Source organism: Delphinus delphis, chromosome 8 (assembly GCF_949987515.2).
Source record: "Delphinus delphis chromosome 8, mDelDel1.2, whole genome shotgun sequence".
NCBI classification, from domain to species: domain Eukaryota; kingdom Metazoa; phylum Chordata; class Mammalia; order Artiodactyla; family Delphinidae; genus Delphinus; species Delphinus delphis.
Genome location: NC_082690.1, coordinates 61,611,275 through 61,631,358, shown reverse-complemented (window position 1 = coordinate 61,631,358; position 20,084 = coordinate 61,611,275). Strand labels below are relative to the sequence as shown.

Sequence of the window (20,084 nt, the reverse complement as noted above, 5' to 3'; positions counted from 1 at the left end):
ATGGAGGCAGGTGGGGCCTAAGAGGATGGTTCTGAGACAGGCTGAGACCTGGGGCCCTTTGCTGCAGTGCTGCAGTGCTTGCACCTGGACACACCTCTCCTCAAGCAACAAAATACAAAGAAACTGTACGGAACTAAAAATAACTGCGTGCATGCCCAGATCGGGCAAATTCTGGACCCAAAAGTTACAAAGAGACCAAAAAAACCCAACTGCCACTTTTGAAGAGCCTGGAGCAAAAACAGGGAGTCGGGAGCAAAAGCAGGGTACTGAGCATGCCCCCTGCACACACCACCTAAGCAGTGGGCAAAACACCTAAGCCACCCCTCTGGCACGACCCCAGGACACACCCCTACCCTCACCCCATATAAGGAACAAACGTGCCCCCCACTTCAGGCAGCAAGCAAGGGAACCTGTTGTTTGTTCTCACTCCCCGCTGCTGCAGCAGAGGCCCCAATAAAGCCTTGCTTGAATTTCTTGTCTGGCCTCTAGTCAATTTCTATTGACTGGGGAAGGCCAAGAACCCTCGTCGGTAATAGTTAGAGACTGGGACATAGTCTGTCCTCCTGCGGTAACAGAGGCTGCAAGGAATTTCCATTTCTAGAGAGAATGAGAAATCAGGCATGTAACCGAAGAGACATGTGTAAGTGCTTTAAAGGTGGAGAGTGTGCTGGAAAGGAGAAAAGTTTTCTATCTAACTTTATGCCTGTACCTAGGGAATGTAGGTGGTTGAAAACAGTTATAATGATGAAGCAACATCTCTCACCTGTTAATACCCTCAGGGATCATACATCAAGCATGATGTAGAAAAGCTGCAATCTATTTCTGGCTCTGTCACTCATCAACTGTGTGATAATGAGCAAATGACTTTAACTCCCTGACTGAACCTTTCATGGTTCACTTGTAAACCAGGAATAATAATTATTTCATGGGATCATGGTTAGAATTATATTACAATAGAAAGGCACTCAGAAAGGAACTTGACACATCATATAAGCTCCATACATACTCCCTTTTCCTTTCCAATAGGAAATTGAGAACAGGCTTCAGTCATCTGCCTGGACTCTTCTGCATTGTCCATCCATATGCCATACTTCCTCCACCACTCAGAGTCAGAGTTTTGGCTCTTTTAAAATAAACTTTTTATCTTGGGATAAATTTAGATTTGTGGAAAAGTTAAAAAGATAGTGTAGAGAATTTCTGTATACCCTTCACCCAGTTTTCTTAATGTTAACATGATACATAAACATGGTACATTTGTCAAAACTAAGGGACTAATATTGGTACATTACTATCAACTAAAGTTCAGATTTTATTTGGATTTCACCAGTTTTCTCACTAGTGTCTGTTTTCTGTCTGTTCCAGGATTCAATGTAGGTACTATATCCCAGTTAGTTATCATGTCTCCTTAGTCTCTTCTGGTCTGTGATGGTTTCTCAATTTTTCCTTGGTTTTCATGACCTTGAGAGTCTTAAGAAAGTTGGTCAGTTATTTTGTAGAAAAGCCATCCTCTCTTCCTTTCTCTCTAGCATGAAAAGAAGACAATGTAGAGGTGTCAGGCTACACTGCAGGATGTCCTGACGCCTCTTTTTTTAAATTTAGTTTTATTTCTTATACAATTTTTAAAGGTTACTTTCCATTTACAGTTATTACAAAACATTGTCTATATTCCCTGTGTTGTACAATACATTCTTGAGGCTATCTTACACCCAGTAGTTTGTAAGCTCCACTCCCCCACCCCTATATTTCCCCTCCACGCCCACTGGTAACCACTGTTTGCTCTCTATATCTGTGAGTCCTAACTCCTCTTTATTCCACTCCAGGTTCCAGTGTTTCCTGCAGATTAGGGAACAGGATATTTCCAGGTTCTGTCTGCTTGAGGCTATTAGCAGTTCCTGGGGTTTTCCAGGTGGTTCTTTCAACCAGGAGACCAATCTCTCTGTCCTCTATGGGCCACACCCCAATATAAGCCTTCCTATACCTATTACACACCATTTTTTCATTCATTGAAATTTTAGAAATTTTGGAGTTTCTTATATTTCAGTTTCTAGGGATAAAGAGATCATTTTTTAATGAATTCTTAACTGTTTGTTGAAATACTGACATCTCTCTGATGAAATATTTTCTTTAGCTTTTCCAGTACCTAATTCTAGGATGCTTTCTTTGCCTTACAAGTAATAAATATGGCTAATGCAAGAGTCAGCTCTCAAATCAGGGATGGGATAAAGAATGATAAATGGAAGTAGGCAGGTGAAACTTAAATGTAATTCTATCTTCTTATGAGAGACTGCTCCCCATTCTACTCATTCTAAAATCTAAATTATCCAATATTATTTGAAATGGTTCACAAATTTGGGGTCCCTTTATTCACTGTGCTTTACCCAGAGATTAGATAGGCATCAATCCTATCCTCTAGTAGCTTATGCCTCAAAAAAAGAGTAAATGTGTGTAAAAACTAAACTGGTATATTACTCTCTCCTTTAGTAGACAAGGAGGAATAGGGAAGGCTTTATGTAAAAGAGGATGGTGTTTGAGTTGAGACTTTAAGGATACGTTGGCCTTAAATACATAAAAACAAAAGGCTTGCCTGGATTATAGTTAAGATCATTGTATATGGCATCAAGTAGAACTTAAACTCCTGACTTTTAAACTAGGTACTCTGTGCCAGGTACCTAGACTCTAAATGCATCAGGATCCATTCTATAAAATTGAGATGATGAGACTATCTAGAGAGTTATAAATAAGATGATATGTATAAAACACCGAGCCAGTCATTTGCATGTTTGCTCTCAAATATATCCCTTCTCCCTCTTTATTGCAAAAGGTTAATTCCTGAATGCTGGGTTTCCCAGGCTCCCTTGCGATCTGGTTTCTAACTGGGTTTAAGCATTGCAAATATTGGAGGAAGGTTGACCAGATCCTCTAGATGAACCTGAGGTATGATTAAATTAGTGACCTTTATTCAGCAGGCAGTGAGGGTAAGAAAAAAGAGAAGCAAGACAATCAGCCTTGGGGGAAAGGGTAGTGAGGCAAGGAAAAAACGCAAAACAATGCAATTCAATGCATTATCACCCTGGATAATGATTCATAATGAGTTTCAAAAAAGACCTGACAAGCTCCTTGGCCAGTGGATTTGCTCATCAGAACTGCAAGAAGGAGTCTCATCTAGAAATAGTCCAGGGGAGAGAAAGGAAGGGAATTTATCAGTCCCACTCTCTCCTATCTCTCCTATCAATGTTCACCTCATGGAGAACTAACCCCCTGCACTTTTTGCTTGTGGCATTTGCCTATAACAGCTTCTCAGAAATCTGGATCCCATGCCCTGCAGCGTGATGTCTCATCCAAATGCGACAGTGTGTGTATGGAGTGGTAACCCAGCGCTGGTAGGGTGCTAAGAGAATAAGAGGGGGTTCTAGAGAATCTGATATGGTGCACAAGATTAGTATCCAATACATATCATCCCGCAAGACAGTGGTGAAGGAAAATCTTCCCAATGGACAAAACTTGAAGCAGGGGGTTGTCTGCTTTGCTTGGAAAAAAAAAAAAGATGAATTGATGTAGATGATATATATATACCAACTTGACTGTGTCTTACAGATTGGCCTGTGGTCCAGGGCTGAAAAATAAAAGATTCAAAGATTGATAACAAAGAGTTATGGATAGAAGTATGCATTGAACGTCTAGGAAAGGGTCCAGAGTGAAAATATTTTTGTCCCATGTGAATACACACCAGAGGACATACAACACACAGAAGGCACTCAATAATCAGGTAAATAAGATGACCCATCCTGTGGGTGTTGATCAGCCTCTTCCCAGTCACATGTTGCTTGTTCAGTGGGCTCTTATACAAGTGTCTTTATCAGTAGTGGTAAACAGATAGCTTGAGGAGAAACCCATGCTCAGGCAGAGATTATATCCCTGCTGCTACCTAAAAGGCCAACTCTGAAGCCTGATTTTTCCCTATTTCTAAGAGAATCTAGACAGTCTTCTAGTGGAATGTTAATTACATTGAACCGACAGCAATTTGTCCTCACAAAATAGGTACTGTTCCAGAGACAGATTCATTTTCCATCTTACATTGCTTCTGCCAGCACCACCATTTTTAGACTTACACCATCTGTGTATCCAACAATATCACCTGCAACCAAGGAACTGATTTTACAGTCCAAGAATTCTGATAGTGGGATTGCCCTGTGGAATGCAGTGGTCTGACAATGTACACCGTCAGCCAGAAAAAGCTGGCCCAATAAAACTCTGGGATGTACTGCTGAAGGCTCAGGTATGGCAGCAATTTGGAAAGCCCACCCTATGATATAGGAAAGTTGTCCCATAAATTCTGGTACATGCTTAAAATCAACAACTAATATGTGATTTTTATATCCATTATAAACACACTCTTCAGAGAATCAAGAAGGGAGGTGGATGTGGCCCCTATTACCATCAAACTAGTAATATTTACAGAACATTTTCTTTCCATCTCCCCAACATAGGGCTCAGCACTGTTCGAAGGGTCTAGTAAAGAAAGGAGAAGCTCTTCCACCAGAGTAAGAAAATCTGTTCTAACAAATAGGAATTTGCCACTATCCCCTGGATCTTTGGGGATAGTGAAGAAGCCACTGAAGAAAGAGAGGATGGGGTTTCTATCCTAGCTGGAATGACATCCCTATTACCAAGAGAACTTGAGTTGCTGGTACATAATGGGGGCAAGGAAGACTATGCCTGAAACCTAAAATATGCATTGGAGAGATTCCTAGTTACCATTGTCCAGTAACAGTGGCCAATGCATTAAAGATAGGAACATTGATATTGAACCTTCAGGAATGAAGATTTGGGTCACCTTACTAGGAAAAGAACACTGAAGTACTAAAGTGCTGGCAGTGAATGAGGAGAATTTGGAATGAGTGGCAACTTTGGTCTTATGGCCAATTGCCAAGGTGGGAACTGTTGCAGCCATGTATGCATTACGTTAATTGATCTGTGTGCATATTATTGAACATTTGCCAAAGAAACCCTGTGGCGTATGGATTAACATCCTCATATGATAGATGAGGACACGGATGCTCAGAAAATGGCATGTCACTAGTAAATAGCAAGGCTAGCACTGAATCCAGTCTGCCCTATCATGAGACCTGTGCTCTTTTCTACAGTTCTCCTCCCGACAGTTCTACTTCGTGCCTGCTGGAAACCACAGAGGGTCTGCAGTGATGTGAAGCAGCCATTTTCTGAGTGTTTTCAAACTCACATACAAGTCTCTTCTTCCTTTCATTTTTTCATTTGTTTGTTTGTTTGTTTGTTTGTTTAACTCTGTTTCCAACTTTGCTTTCTGGGACTATGTTCCTGGAATTAAGTCTGGGTAGAGTGGCACAATTTGGACATTAGATATCACCTGAGAGCCTTTCACTGAGCAAATTCTCTTCAAAACAGAATTGGAAATTTCAAAGAAGCATGAAGTGTCTTTAGGTTTCCAAAATCTATAGAAAATATTAAGTGAAGTTCAACGGATGTTTTTACCTTAAGTTATACAGGGACCAAAAAAAAAAAAAGAATGAGTAAGAAGGAATTGAGAATTCTTCTAGCCTTACCATCCTTCCTCTTTTCTCCTTCCTCCTCTACAGCCACATTTCTATCAGCTGCCCCTGCAGCCTCTGCCCGAACTATCAGGGCAGCCTGTTATCTCCTGGCTGTCCCTAAAATGAGGATTTTCCCTGGAACTTTAACTCTCATGCACTATGCCTACTGCATCACTTAAAGCAAGTCACCTCACTCCATTCAGCCTCTGTGTCCGTTCCTGTAATATGAGTAATAAACCCTGAATCGCTAAGTTGTTGTGTGACTTAAATAATATAACCTGACATAGCAGTGTTATTCACAATAGCCAAAAGATGGAAGCCACCCAAGCATCCACTGACAGATGAATGGATAATCAAAATGTATACCCAGACACTGGAATATTATTCAGACTTAAAGAGGAAGGAAATTCTGTTACATGCTACAACATGGATAAACATTGAGGACATTACGTTAAGTAAAAGAAACCAGTCACGAAGGGACAAATAGGGTATGATTCCACTTACATGAGGCACCTAAAATAGTCAAACTTACAGAAACAAAACGGTGGTTGCCAGGGTCTGAGGAGAGGGAATGGGAAATTATTGTTTAATGGGTACAGAGTTTTAGTCTGGCAAGATGAAGAAAGTTCTGTGCATGGGTGGTGGTAATGGTTATACAACAATGTGAATGTATTGAATGACACTGAACTATACACTTAAAATTGGTTAAGATGGTAAATGTTATGTGTATTTTTCCACAACTTTAATAATACTAATATAACAGCCAGAGAAAATCCCTAGCTCAGTGATAAGTGCACAGTTGGTGCTGAATAAATAAATGTCAAGTCCCTTCTTACCACTCACTGATGTGATGCCACCTTGGGGTAATGCGAAAAGAATCTCTCTCCCCCTGATATTAAAAGAATATCAAGTCTCCTGGGCTTCCCTAGTGGCGCAGTGGTTGAGAGTCCGCCTGCCGAGGCAAGGGACACGGGTTCGTGCCCCAGTCCGGGAAGATCCCACATGCCGCGGAGCGGCTGGGCCCGTGAGCCATGGCCGCTGAGCCTGCGCGTCTGGAGCCTGTGCTCCGCAACGGGAGAGGCCACAACAGTGAGAGGCCCGTGTACCGCAAAAAAAAAAAAAAGAAAAGAAAAAGAATATCAAGTCTCCTGAAAAGGAATGGTTTGGGGAAGTAGGAAACAGAAGGTGGCCTTTGCGGGAGAGCTCCGGGCACTCCTGTCCATCCAAACCTCCTTAAAAGCCGCTCCTGCACACGGGCACACCACTTAGGCGTGGGGTGATGACCAGTGTCAGATAAAGCAGCATGACTCCTCCACGCAGCAGATAACGATATTTTACTCTCAGACAGTGAGGACACGAGAGGGAGCGCAAAGCAAGGACTAAATGCTGCGGAGCTTTCACTCAGCCCCAGCCTCCAAAAAACCCCGCCCACGGTTCCCGTCGCAGGCCGCACCTCAACCCCTCCTCCTTCCTCCTCCCTTTGCCCCTCCCACTCACCTCCTGCTCCGCCCCCCTCCCTTTCAGACGGGTCTTTGACAGGAAATCGAAAGTGAAACAGGGAGCCGGCTACTACCTGCTAAGGTCTTTGAAAAGGTGAGTGAATTTGGCTAGACGGAGGTACCCCAGCCCTGCCTTGGGGACCTCTCTCCCCTTCCCCAGATCTGAAGAGCCCCTTCCTAAGCAGTTCCCACCCCTAGAGCCTTCGATCTCAGTTTTCCCTTCGCAGCAGGTCTCCCTCAGCCCTAACCCAGCAGTTCTTCCCCTGCTGCCTGGGTGGAGGCTGGGCTGCGAACCTGACTTCCAAGAATGAACTCGGGCTGCCCTGCTGCCGGCACCTGAGCTGGGATGAAGGACCCAGGGAAACTGGGAGAACTAGGATGGCAACCTAGCTCGGAGGGTGGTCCAGGGGAGCCCGGTGTGGGGTGGTTCTGCAATCCCTGAGACTCCTATCCCCAAAAGGCCCCCTCTGGAGGTGAGAGGGACAGGGTTGCTTAGAATGTTAGAAACGTATGGGTCTATGCCCTGGAAGAAACGAAGACAGGTGCCAGGTTCAGAGTAGCTGAGAGAAGAGCCCAGGGAGTGCTCAACCAACCACACATTTGTGTGTATGTGTGTGTGTATACACATATGTATATACACATATACATATGTGCACATACAGATATATATATACTTATGAGAATATATAAGAATATTCCTATATATATTCATATTATAGATAGATATAGATAGTTCCTGCCATTATTGCAAAACTTAATGAAGATCTGTGTGAAGTAGGTAGCACCTGGCACATGGAAGGTGCATGGTAAATGGTCGCTACTATTAGGATTAGCTGTCAACGGAGTCAAAGACCAGTGGCCTGAGATGGAAGATGGACAGGTAAAGCCTGAGCACTGAGGGCTTAAGAAGGGATGGACATGATGAAAGTCAAATTGTAAGCAGCAGTATCTCAGGTTCTCAACAATTTTTGCTATCTCTTTTGGGGACTCAGTTTCCCCTTCTGTCTGACTGGATCAGTGAACCAGACTATGGAGGAGAAGCTCTTGTTATTCAGGTTGAGTTCCTTTTCTTTTCTTGTTTTCACCCCCTCCAGCTCACTCTCCCTGGTGGTTTCCCTTGAATTGTCTTGCTTTTCTCACACAGCTCTTCTCATCTCCTCCTTTCCTCTTCTCTCCCACTAGGCTACTGGAAGATCTCCCCAGTGGTGCTTAATAGGAACATTACCCCTATGGCCTCAGCAGTGCCCTTGACAATGATGTGGGAGGAGGTCACGTGCTCTATCTGCCTGGATCCCATGGTGGAGCCCGTGAGCATCGAATGTGGTCACAGCTTCTGCCAGGAATGCATCTCTGAGGTTGGGAAAATTGGGGGCAGCGTCTGTCCTGTGTGCCGGCACCGCTTCCTGCTCCGGAACCTCCGGCCCAATCGACAGGTGGCCAACATGGTGGAGAATCTTAGAAAAATCAGCCAGGATGCCAAGGAGGGCACACAAGGGGAGCTGTGTGTGGTGCACAGAGAGAAACTTCACCTATTTTGTAAGGAAGATGGGAAGGCCCTTTGCTGGGTGTGTTCCCAGTCCCAGAAACACCGTGACCACCCCATGGTCCCTATTGAGGAAGCAGCTCAGGAGTACCAGGTGAGGCCTTAGCATGGAGGCACGAACGGGTGGAGAGCAGATAGGGCCTTGATGACTGCTTTGTTCCCCAGGGCTGGGAATGGGAGAGAGTCACCTGTGGAGTTGAGGGGATGGGGAAAGGATGGGGGTCTCCTGCCTTCTGTGTCTTATTTAAGGGGAGAATTGCAAGCTCAGCACAATTTTCTCATTCCCCAGGAGCAGGGTATATGCTATGGGAAAATGCTGCATGGATCATGTTTCCCTGTGGCCTCCTGGTTAATTAAGAATGAGTAGTGCCCCCATCCCTACTACCCCAACAGTGTGGCTCTATTTTGTAAGAAACATCAGGCTTTTTCCAAAGTCTTCCCATCCACAGAATTCCTACCCCAAACAGACTCTAGTTCTTGCTCATCCTCTGCACTCAGACTTTTCTAAGAATCAGTATGATCTTCCCCCACCTCATGCCACCATATCTTACTTCTTGATCTGAGTGGGCATTAACCTGCTATCTTTCTCTGCAGGAGAAGCTCCAGGTGGCACTACAGAAACTAAGAAACAAGCAGAGGTTGACTGAGAAGTTGGAAGTGGATGTTGCAAAGAAGAAAGCAGCCTGGAAGGCAAGAGTCATGTCCTGAAGGGAATCTTAGATCAGAAGCCTGGGGAGGGTCCAGGGTCCTGGACTCAAGAAAGCCCTAACCATAGCTATGCCAGTCCCTATATCTCACTCCCCAAGAACCAGCTGTCCCCTAGGTCTCCTGATGGAGGGGAATAAAAAAGGGTGGAGCTCAAAGAGAGCTCCCAATCAGATGGAGAGTCTTAAGAGAAGCTGCTGAGGGACAAGACACACCCTGAAGCTCCTTCTCCTTGAGCCCAGTCTCTGGAGATGACAGCACAGAGCCTCAGTGTCTGGGACGGAGGAATCCCAGGAGAGATGCCAATGACTTGGCCCGTCGGGAAATGACACGGGCTGTGAGGAACAGGCTTAAGGGAACCATCAAGGTCTAAGGTAGGAAAAACAGTCTGACCAGTTGGTTGCTTGACCATGTCCAGATCACTGGTCCAAGTGTAATGGAGAGCTACAGCTTGTTCTGCACCAGGAATTAGGAGGCGGGGCATGCCAGGGACTAGAAGGGAGGGGAAGGAGCTCATGGCCAGGAGATCCCAGAAGAGGAAGATTTGGGACCGGGGAAGGGTGAGTCAGGCTGTGGTGGCAAAAGGGGTCATCCTGTGTCATCGAGTGACCCTCCAGTTACAAGCAGGAGAGAGCAAGCCAAGAATATCCCAAAGACTCCTTTTCCCCAGAACTTAGGAACGGGGTTGTGAGCCTGTCTTTGCGAGGTTGTTGGCAGTGGGGCCAGATGTTACTCCCTCAGTTACTCACTGAGATATGAAGACCAAGGGGCATGTTTGGGTGGCGATTTGAAGGAGGTTGAGGAAATCTCCGATACCATAGGCGGATGCCGCTGTGGTTGCAGGGCAGCCATGGTGCACCCCCAGCAGCCCTGTTCCCCTCTTAGTCCCAGGAGCCTCAGCCCCCCACCTCCCCAGCAAAATTGTAGATGTGTGTGTTTATTCCCAGACAGAGCCAGAGTGGTGAGTCTTCCAGGAATAGAAATAGATATGGGCACTTCCATTCCCAAAGCTTAGGAGACTGTGATTTAAAAAAAAAAAAAAAAAAAAAAAACCACCTCTTTTCTTTCCATTGACACCAAAGGGGAAGGTTGAGGGACACAAATTGAGGATTCACGAAGAGTTTGTAAGACAGAAAAACTTCCTGGCTGAAGAGGAGCAGAGGCAACTGCAGAAGCTGGAGGAGGATGAGAGGGAACAGCTGAGAGTCCTGGGGGCCACCGAGGCCAGCCTGGCCCAGCAGAGCCAGGCCCTGCAGGAGCTGATCTCAGAACTAGACAGGAGGAGTCGGGGCTCAGCGCTGGAACTGCTGCAGGTGAGGCCTGAGGACGGGCTCCCCTCTGAGATTCAAGGAGTAATTGAAAAAAGCCAGAGCTCTTCAGGGCTACCTTCAGAGCACACAGAGACTTGGTCCCTGGAGTTTTCTTAAATAAAACAAACTGGAATTCAGACCCATGAGTGGTTTGCATTCAAGGCATGGAAAGGTACAAATTTAGGTGGGAATATTCCATGCAGCAGTTAAAAGAAATGGACATCTCTGCTAAGTGCCTGCTCTAATACAGACCAGATTCATGACCTTGAGAAAGTACCTTAATCTTTCTGAGGATCAGGCTTCTCATATGTTAAATGGATATTAGAGTATTACATATCTCAGAGAGACAGTAGACCAGCCCCAGCCCTGCCACCAATTCTCTCTGTTACCCTAAGTTGTCATTTTCCTTTCCTAGACCTAATTTCTCCATTTGTGAAACAAGGGGGAGGGAGTGGGCTAAATAACAGGGGTTCCCCAGGCTTTAGTCATAAATTTATTGTCTTTACACTTTCTGCTACTTCTGTGAACTACCCAAATGATTTGAGCATGTTACTTTTTTCTTTAAATTGTCTCACTCTTTTACCTGAATAAATTTAGTTTAAAAGGAAATTTGTCCTCAAAGACAAATATCATGATATCACTTATATGTGGAATCTAAAAAAATAATACAAAGGAACTTATTTTACAAAACAGAAACAGACTCACAGACATAAAAAACAGACTTATGGTTACCAAGGGGGAAAGGGGGTGGGAGATAAATTAGAGGTTTGGGACTAACAGATATACACTACTGTATATAAAATAGATAAATAACAAGGACCTACTGAATAGCACAGGGAACTGTATTCAATATCTTGCAATAATCTATAATGGAAAAGAATCTGAAAAAGAATCGATATGTGTATATATATATATATATATGTGTAACTGAATCACTTTGCCATACACCTGAAACATTAACTATACTTCAATTAAAATCAACTATACTTCAATTTAAAAAAAAAGAAAAAAGAGATGGGACAAAAAAAAGTCTGCTCTTGGGAAGGCCACACAGGGTCCTGCTCGGTTTCAGTACATATAAAATGCTTAGAACAGTACCTGGAATACAGTATGTGGTTGCATAAATGTTAGTTAATTTTATTGCCATTTATATTATTAACTAGCTACTGAACATAAAAACAGTAGATTGGAAATGAGGAAATAAAGCTAAAAGTAAAATAACTGAGAAAATAAAATTAAACCTTGTGAGCATAATTTTGTCCTCCCAGGAAAATCAGGACCAGGAAATGAGAATTTTAGAGAAATATTAAAATGTGACTTCGTTTCTCCCTTATTTGGCCTAAGCCAGTGTTCTCATTTGGTAATATAGCTTAGCTGTATATGCTAATTGCACGAATTATTGAGTTATATGGCTATCCTTGTGACTTTGCTTGTTCTATGCCTGTTTCCTAATCTGTAAATGGAATATAAATAACAGCACTTACCTAATAGGAGTTTAGTAATAATTAAACAAGACAAGTTATACAAAAAAAAGAAAGAAAAAGAAATTTGTCCTAAGCAATAGTAGCCATGTGTTATGTTACTGATACCTCTTCTAATGTATTTTGTAACAATATTAATAACTGCAAATTCTTAAATAGTATATATAACATGCCAGGTGTTTAGTCCCTCATGACAACACAATGAGTTGGATGCTACTGTTATCCCCATTTCATAGATGAGAAAACTAAGGTGCAGAGATGTGAAGAGACTTAGTGAGAGACTAAAGCTTAACCAAGTTCACCTGAATAGTTAGAGGTATTAAGTAGAACACACATCAATGAATTTATTTTTTTTAACTAGTTTTTATACATTCATTGATGTGTGTTCTACTTAAAGTCATCTCACATCCACCAATGATAATGCTTGCCTCACTTTGGGAACCTTTGGACTAGATGGTCTCAAAAGTCCCTCTATGCTGTAACATTCTATGGTTCCTCTTTTCCCCACACCTTTTCACTGTCTCTGGGTCAGATATGGTCATGAAGCCATTTCTGGTTTGTGCAGAAAAGCCCACAGGATTGATTTGACTTGGCAGGCTGTCTTCTTCCCGTTACCTAAATCTTGCTTCTGCCCAGCATTGAGCAGAGCTTTCTAAGGCACTTTTGCCTGGGCCTAGGAGCCTGCCAGTTCCCCAGGTAAGGACCCCAACCCCTGCCACAGAATATTCTCAGACGTTTTGGTTTCACATACGTGACGGGGGCTACATTAACTACAGCAGAAGACAGAGCTCTAACTAGCCAGCCCTTCCTCCCCGAATGGTGCAAGCCCACAGATAAGGGCAGTTTCTGTGCGTTCTGTGCATGCTGACTTGGCCATTCTTTCTCTGTGACTGTCTCTGGGCCTCAGCCAGCCTGGCTATTTCTGCCCCTTTTTTCTCTCCCACCCACCCCCACCAAGAATCTGGTCTTTTTAATTTGTCTTCTGAGTCAGAGTTTGTAAGCTCTTGCTTCCCCTAACTGTAAGTCACACCCATGCTGGGTTTCTGCTTCCCCCACAAGCACCCACACATGCCTTTTGTTCCAAGCTGGTCAGAAGCATCTTTTGGGCCTTGGCCCAGAGGGATGGGGCAGCGAGCAGTATCCTGTGGACCTCAGGGTGGCATCGCGTCACCCACAGGACTGAAGTCTCAGTCGTAAACCAATGACTCCAGATCTTACTCTCTGTCTCTTTTCTCCTCAGGAGGTGAAAAGTGTCCTGGAAAGGTAAGGAGAGGTTTTCTTTGTTAGAGGATGGGGCAGTAGGAGGCATATATACCTGTGAAAAACGGTTTTGAGTTAGAAAATGTGCACTGAAGTTATACCCATCCTCTTCCCTATTCTCAAAGACCCAGTCCTCCATAAAATATTTTCTGGTCTCAGAAGGCTAATTAATGGACATCTCAGTTGGTGAGTTGCCCAGAGCAATTGGATTGTAACGTCTTCACAAAGTGAAGTTACGACCAACAGGGAAGTTCTGAGTCTACAGCCTGCTGGGACTCTTTCTTTAAAAAGAATCTAACCAGTTTCAGACCTCCCAGAAAGAGCCATGGGTAAGACCCACGATAGGGGTGAGACTCCTTAGGTTCCTTGTGGAAGTGATTCAGCCTATATCAGACACCTTGATGTAAAATGAAACAGAATGTGCTTGCGTGGTGACCTCAGGCTCGGAGTGGAGATACAGACTGTCCAGGTGCTGCAGAGGCCCATTGTAGCCAGCAAGGCTTGGATAGACACTAAATCCTACCTCCTTTTGCCCTTCACCCTCAGGAATCCTAACACGGGAGGTGTTTTTGCAAATTTGCATTATATTAAATTATCAGTCATCCCCGAAGGCGATTATAGCAACAGGAATTGGGTGAGGTAGGAGTTGGAGTCAGGGTCTCTAACTCTTTTTCCCCCAGGAGTGAGTCTTGGAACCTGAAGGAGCTGGACATCACCTCCCCAGACCTGAGGAGTGTGTGCTATGTGCCCGGGGTTAAGAAGATGCTGAGGACATGTGGAGGTGAGGCCAGTACCAGGGTTGTGGGACTGGCCTGCCGGGGAGTGAAAGGGGATAAGGAGGCTTCACAGTGCATCCCGGGGTGGCGGAGAGATGGCAGGTCAGAGTAGGTGGGGCAGGGGCAGAAATAGGGAAGGTGGTTCCCTCGAAGGTCAGGGCAAGGGTGAGAGTTGGCTAGGGGGTCATTTCCTCACCCAGTGAGGCTCAGGGTCACCCTTTCATCCTCATCCCCCCACCAGACACAGGGTCACTGACTCCCCACACTCTCCTGGCCTGACTGTAGTCTCCTCTCTGCAGTACACGTCACTCTGGATCCACAAACAGCCAATGCGTGGCTCATCCTTTCGGAGAATCGGAGACAAGTGAGGCTTGGAGACACCCAGCAGGAAGTGCCTGAAAACGAGGAGAGATTTGATACCTACCCCATGGTCCTGGGCACCCAGCGCTTTGACTCTGGAAAAGTTTACTGGGAGGTAGATGTGACGGGAAAGGAGGCCTGGGACCTGGGGGTTTGTAGAGACTCCGTGAAGAGGAAGGGGCAGTTTTTGCTCAGCCCCGACAATGGCTTCTGGACAATTTGGCTATGGAAGAAACAAAACTATGAGGCTGGCACCTGCCCCCAGACTCCCCTCCACCTTCAGGTGCCTCCACGCCGAGTTGGGATCTTCCTAGACTATGAGGCCAGCACTGTTTCCTTCTACAACATCACTGACCATGGCTCCCTCATGTACACCTTCTCTGAATGTGCCTTCACTGGACCTCTGCGGCCCTTCTTCAATCCTGGTTTCAATGACGGAGGAAGAAATGCAGCCCCTCTGACCCTCTGTCCACTGACGATGGGCTGGTAGGGATCCAGATGGCTCTCTCCGGACACCAGCACCTCTCTGTTGGTTCCCCTTCTCAGCCACTGGCCCTGTCTCCTTTGCCCATGAACTCCAAACCACCTTTGTCTCTGCAGAGGTGTCAGGATGCCAGCAGGCAAACTTTGGCAGGGAGGTCACCGGAGGTCTATATCAAATGACCTGCAACACCAATATTCCTGCCCTGCATTGCCTTATGATTCCCTCCATGAAACAAGCTACTTGTATTTGGCCCCCAAACTCATCTGGATCAACTAAAACATGTTTCTGCCTTCCTTATGTGATTCGAGTTTTGTTTTCTCCTCTCCATCTCTAGGCCTTTGGTCAGATCCCTACTATGTATCTTGCAAAGCGCTTCCTAAATAAATTGGGCCTCAGTCTATCCCATCATTCCTGTCTCGTACACATCTAGGATTATCTTTCCAACATACACGCATCAGATCATGAGTGGCTCCCCACTGCCTATAGAAAAACAGCCATTAGCAGCCACACTTTTTTTTTTTTTTTTTTTTTTGCGGTACGCGGGCCTCTCACTGTTGTGGCCTCTCGCGTTGCGGAGCACAGGCTCCGGACGCACAGGCTCAGCGGCCATGGCTCACGGGCCCAGCCACTCCGCGGCATGTGGGATCCTCCCGGACCCGGGCACGAACCTGTGTCTCCTGCATCGGCAGGCGGACTCTCAACCACTGCGCCACCAGGGAAGCCCAGCAGCCACACTTTTAAAATAAAGGCTGAAAAAAATAAAAATAAAAAAAAAATAAAGGCTGAGGTAATTCCCTGGTGGCCCAGCGGTTAGGACTCCGCGCTTTCACTGCTGAGGGTGCGGGTTCAATCCCTGGTCAGGGAACTAAGATCCGCAAGCCCCGTGGTGCAGCCAAAAGAAAAAAAAAAAGGTAAAATAAAGGCTGAATTATGCGTGCCTCCGATTGCCATGTTAAATATCCAGCCGGATGTGCTCCCCCATTCCCACTATTATCTCCCAACCACGTCTTGTTGTTAGTGGAGCTGGTTAAAGGGCATATCAATATAAATGGCAGGTGTGATGGGTTTTGATATGCCAACTTGCCTAGGCTATAAGCCCCCAGTTTTTCAATCAAACACTAATCCAGATGTTGCTGTGAAGGTATTGTTGTAGATGTCATCAAAGTCCATAATCATTTGACTTTAAGTAAGGGAGACTGTCTTAGATAAGCTGGGTGGGCCTAATGTTCAATCAGATGAAAGTCCCTAAGGGCCAGATCTGAGGCTTTCCTGAAGAAGCTATTCCATTTGTGAACAGAAGCTTCAACGCATGCCCAAGAGTCCCAGCGTCCCCTTCCTGATAGCCTGCCCTGCGGATTTACAACTTGCTTTGCCGGCTCCCACTGTTGCATATGTGAATGTTTTGCAATAAATAAGTAAATCTCTTAATATTTATCTCCTGCTAGTTCTCCTTCTCCAGTTGAACCCTTACTGGTGTGAAGACCAGGATGGAGGTAACAGTGTCACCTGGTTTCATCAAACTCTTTCTCGAATTTAAGCTTTGAAGCTTGGCACAATGAAGTTCTACACCTGAGCATCAGTAGGCTGCCTGAGAGCCACTATCCTTCTAGGAACCCTGATTCCTTATCTAAATAGAATCTCAGATTGCCCTTAGCACATCTAAATATTTCACGAAAAACTTAGATACTATACAAAGATGTCAGTGACCTTAAAAAGAGTCTATTGATAAAGGAGTTATTTCTAAGAATGAGTAATGGTCTATCTTAACATTGGACAGAAAGAAGATACTTTGATGGAAAGATAAAAAGAACAGAATCCTCAGGCAAGAGACAACATCACAGAGTTAAATCAGTGTAAGTTGGCAAAGTCGACCAGTGCCTTGGTTGATCCACTGGAGAGAATATGGAGGAGAACTCAGTCCTCTATGAATGGGATGTACTGGGGGAGGGTTGGATTCTGTATACCCAACATGGGTCATAGAGAAATATTTTTTAATAGAAGAGTAGGTTACGAAATCAGCTTTTCTGCTTCTCTGTGTCTCTGTCTTGGGTTTGACCAATGTAAATGATGGTGGCGATTTTTTCCCTTCAGTTGAGGATGTTTGATGTTCCCCTCAAACATGCAGATGTTTGCCAGCAGAATGTGGGCATAAGGAGGAACATGATGCCCAAACTGCTGGGCGATTATGGTAAAAATGCCAGTAAGTTGAACATGGAAATGACCCCAAGATGGGAGCCACACGTGCCTAGGGCCTTTTGCCAAGCTCCTCGGGAAGGGAGGCGGAAGACTGTGTTGAGGATGAAGGTATAGGAAACCCAGATGTGCAAGGCATCTATCATTGCAGTAGAGAGCAGAGCAGACAAGCCATACCAGACATTGACACGAATGTCAGCACAAGCAAATCTAGCAACAGCCATGTGCTCACAGTAGGTATGTGGTAGCACATTGCTATGGCAGAAAGGTAGTCTCTTCACCAGGAACACACCTGTATGTGTATCACAGAGAAGCTCCTCAGGACCACAGCCAGACCAACCCTTATGATTACTTCACAACGGGGCACTCTGACGTAGCGCAGTGGGTCACAGACGGCCACAGAGCAGTCAAATGCCATGGCCAACAGGATTACCGATTCAGCAATGAAGGTGGCATGGATGAAGAGGATTTGGGCGGCACAGCCATGAAGGGAAATCTCTCCAGCATGGAACCAGGATATGGCCAGGGCTTTGGGCACAGTGGTAGTGGACAAGATGAGGTCAGCCACAGCCAGCATGCAGAGGAAGAAGTCCATGGGTTCATGGAGGCTGCATTCAGTGACGACGATGAAGACAAGGTGGCTATTCCCAAGGACAGCAACAAGGTAAGAAATAAAGAAGGGGCGAGAGATCCATATGTGCTGGTCTTCCAGGCCAGGGATCCCCAGCAGAATAAAGAGTGAATGGCTGGTACCAGTGTGGTTGGGGGTTGCCATGCCTGGGATGAGTCATTTGGATGTTGGTATATGGGATTTAGCAGTCATCTCTTCTCTCTTTCCAAAATGGTGAATGGGGCTGGAGTGGGGGAAGTGGAAACAGATCACTTTTCACTGAATGAGAAGTAGAAAGGGACCTGGTCAGGAAATCAGGAAACATGGGTTGAAACTCCTTGCCAGGGCTTCCCTGGTGGCGCAGTGGTTGAGGGTCCGCCTGCCGATGCAGGGGATGCGGGTTCGTGCCCCGGTCCGGGAAGATCCCACATGCCGCGGAGCGGCTGGGCCCGTGAGCCATGGCCGCTGAGCCTGCGCGTCCGGAGCCTGTGCTCCGCAACGGGAGAGGCCACAACAGTGAGAGGCCCGCGTACCTTGCCATTCTATTCACCAGCTATGTGATCTCAGTAAAATCACTTCCCTGCTCTGGGTTTCTCTTTTATCACTTTAAAACTAAAGTTGAACTAGATTTCTGTAAGAGAGTGGTTCCAGCTCTAGAATGCCATAGGCTCTTAGCATCAGATGGTTACAAACAGTTGAGAGCTGTGAATATCACTGCAGTTTCCACTTGGACCATCAGAATGGGATATGCATCTCAAAAGGCAAATGGTAACTGAGTTATCAATTTAACAAACCTTACTGAACACACTGAGCATGGACCATGGCTCCTGGAGGACCTACTTGAGGGGAGACAGACAATTAAACAAAATAGCTCTACAATACAGATAGTGTAGAAGAATGTTAAACACAGGGGCTGTGGAAACATGGAAAGTTTTCTAGGAGTTCAGAAAAGTTTTTCTAAAGGTGCCACCTTGAGTTGAACCTTGAAAAATAAGTAAGAGTTTGCCAAGTAAAGTCATGACGGGAGGGGAGAACACAAAGTCACAGAGATCTGAAAGGACATGGAGTTTGGAGGAAAATTATCATGATTCAGGGTTACCATAGCCTGGAGGACATGGCACGTAATGATAGGAAATAATGTCAGGCAGTGAAGTAGGGGCCACATCACTTAGGGCTCTGGGTACAAGTATAAGGAATTTAGAATTTATGTTGAAGCAGTTGGAGCCACTGAAGGGTTTGTAGTGAGAGGATGGCATGGTGCAGTTTGCATTTTGGGTCACTCTCTCTCTGGCAGTACTGTGTAAGAAGGCTGGGGAAAGAAAGAGGCAGGTTGGAGGACTGAGACGGATCGTTTAGGAGCAGCTCTGCACTAAGGGCTGCACGTGCATTATCTCAATCACCACCTTGTGAGATAACTGTACTCATTTTCCCATTTTACCAAAGGAGAGCTTAGAGAGTTCATCATCCCCTCACCCAAGGTCACCTGGCTGGTAAATGGTGGAGCTAGAATTTGGCTACCCACACCATGCTTTGAATCACATCACATCTACCTTACTCCACCTTGGTCCCCTTCATCAGGTGCTTGTGGTTTCCTGACTCCTGATCCAAGGGAGAAAACAAAAGTCACCTGTTGTTAATTCCCTTAACCACCCTCATTCTGCCACCTACAAATTTATATTTGAATTGTGTTTTCCCTCTCGCTCCCATTCAAGGCTCAGCCCTCCATTGGTGCACTGGATCCCAACCTTCTCTCCATTAATCTGTCACTGGTAATTTCAAACTCTCCCTCTCTGCTGGCCCCTTCTCCTTAGTGTGTCTCTTCCCCTGTTCACCTCAGCTTTACAAAAGGAGAGATGTGCACTCTCTTCATCTATCCTCTTACCACCCTCGTAATCTTTACCCAATGCCATTTTACTTATAACACCAATGGGCCACTAAAGCTTCCTTTTCCAAAATAATCTATCATATCATAGTTGCCAAATCTAATATTAGTTTTCATTTCTTATTACTAGTAATCTCCAATTTCTATCATTAATACTTCTTTATTTGATGATAGAAACCATTAAATATCTACTGTTAGATATATTTATTATTTGTAATTATTGCAACAAACGTATGAAATTGAAAGTATCACTAGTTCCTGCGTGAAGAAACTAATCTCATATAGGCAACTGCCCAAAGCCAAACAACCTGTTAGAGGCTAAGCTGATATTTGAAACCAAGATTATTAGAGCCAAAGCTTCCATTAGCTTTTGAAACGTCCACTTGTTTGTTGATTACCTAACCACCTTTCTTT

The 20,084-nt window shown here is 45.1% G+C and overlaps 1 protein-coding gene and 1 pseudogene across 1 annotated transcript; one reads left to right on the top strand and one right to left on the bottom strand.

The window, feature by feature from the left end:
• The first annotated feature begins 7,105 nt into the window (after positions 1-7,105).
• TRIM21 (tripartite motif containing 21) lies at positions 7,106-15,375 on the top strand. The gene is made up of 7 exons (XM_060018395.1): positions 7,106-7,160; positions 8,249-8,703; positions 9,204-9,299; positions 10,397-10,627; positions 13,346-13,368; positions 14,046-14,146; positions 14,441-15,375. Exons 2-7 carry the CDS (start codon positions 8,296-8,298, stop codon positions 14,989-14,991), a joined length of 1,410 nt encoding a protein of 469 aa, XP_059874378.1. The 5' UTR covers positions 7,106-7,160; positions 8,249-8,295; the 3' UTR covers positions 14,992-15,375.
• Positions 15,376-16,992: 1,617 nt separating this feature from the next.
• On the bottom strand, positions 16,993-17,953 carry LOC132430257 (olfactory receptor 52B4-like; annotated as a pseudogene).
• Positions 17,954-20,084: the final 2,131 nt, after the last annotated feature.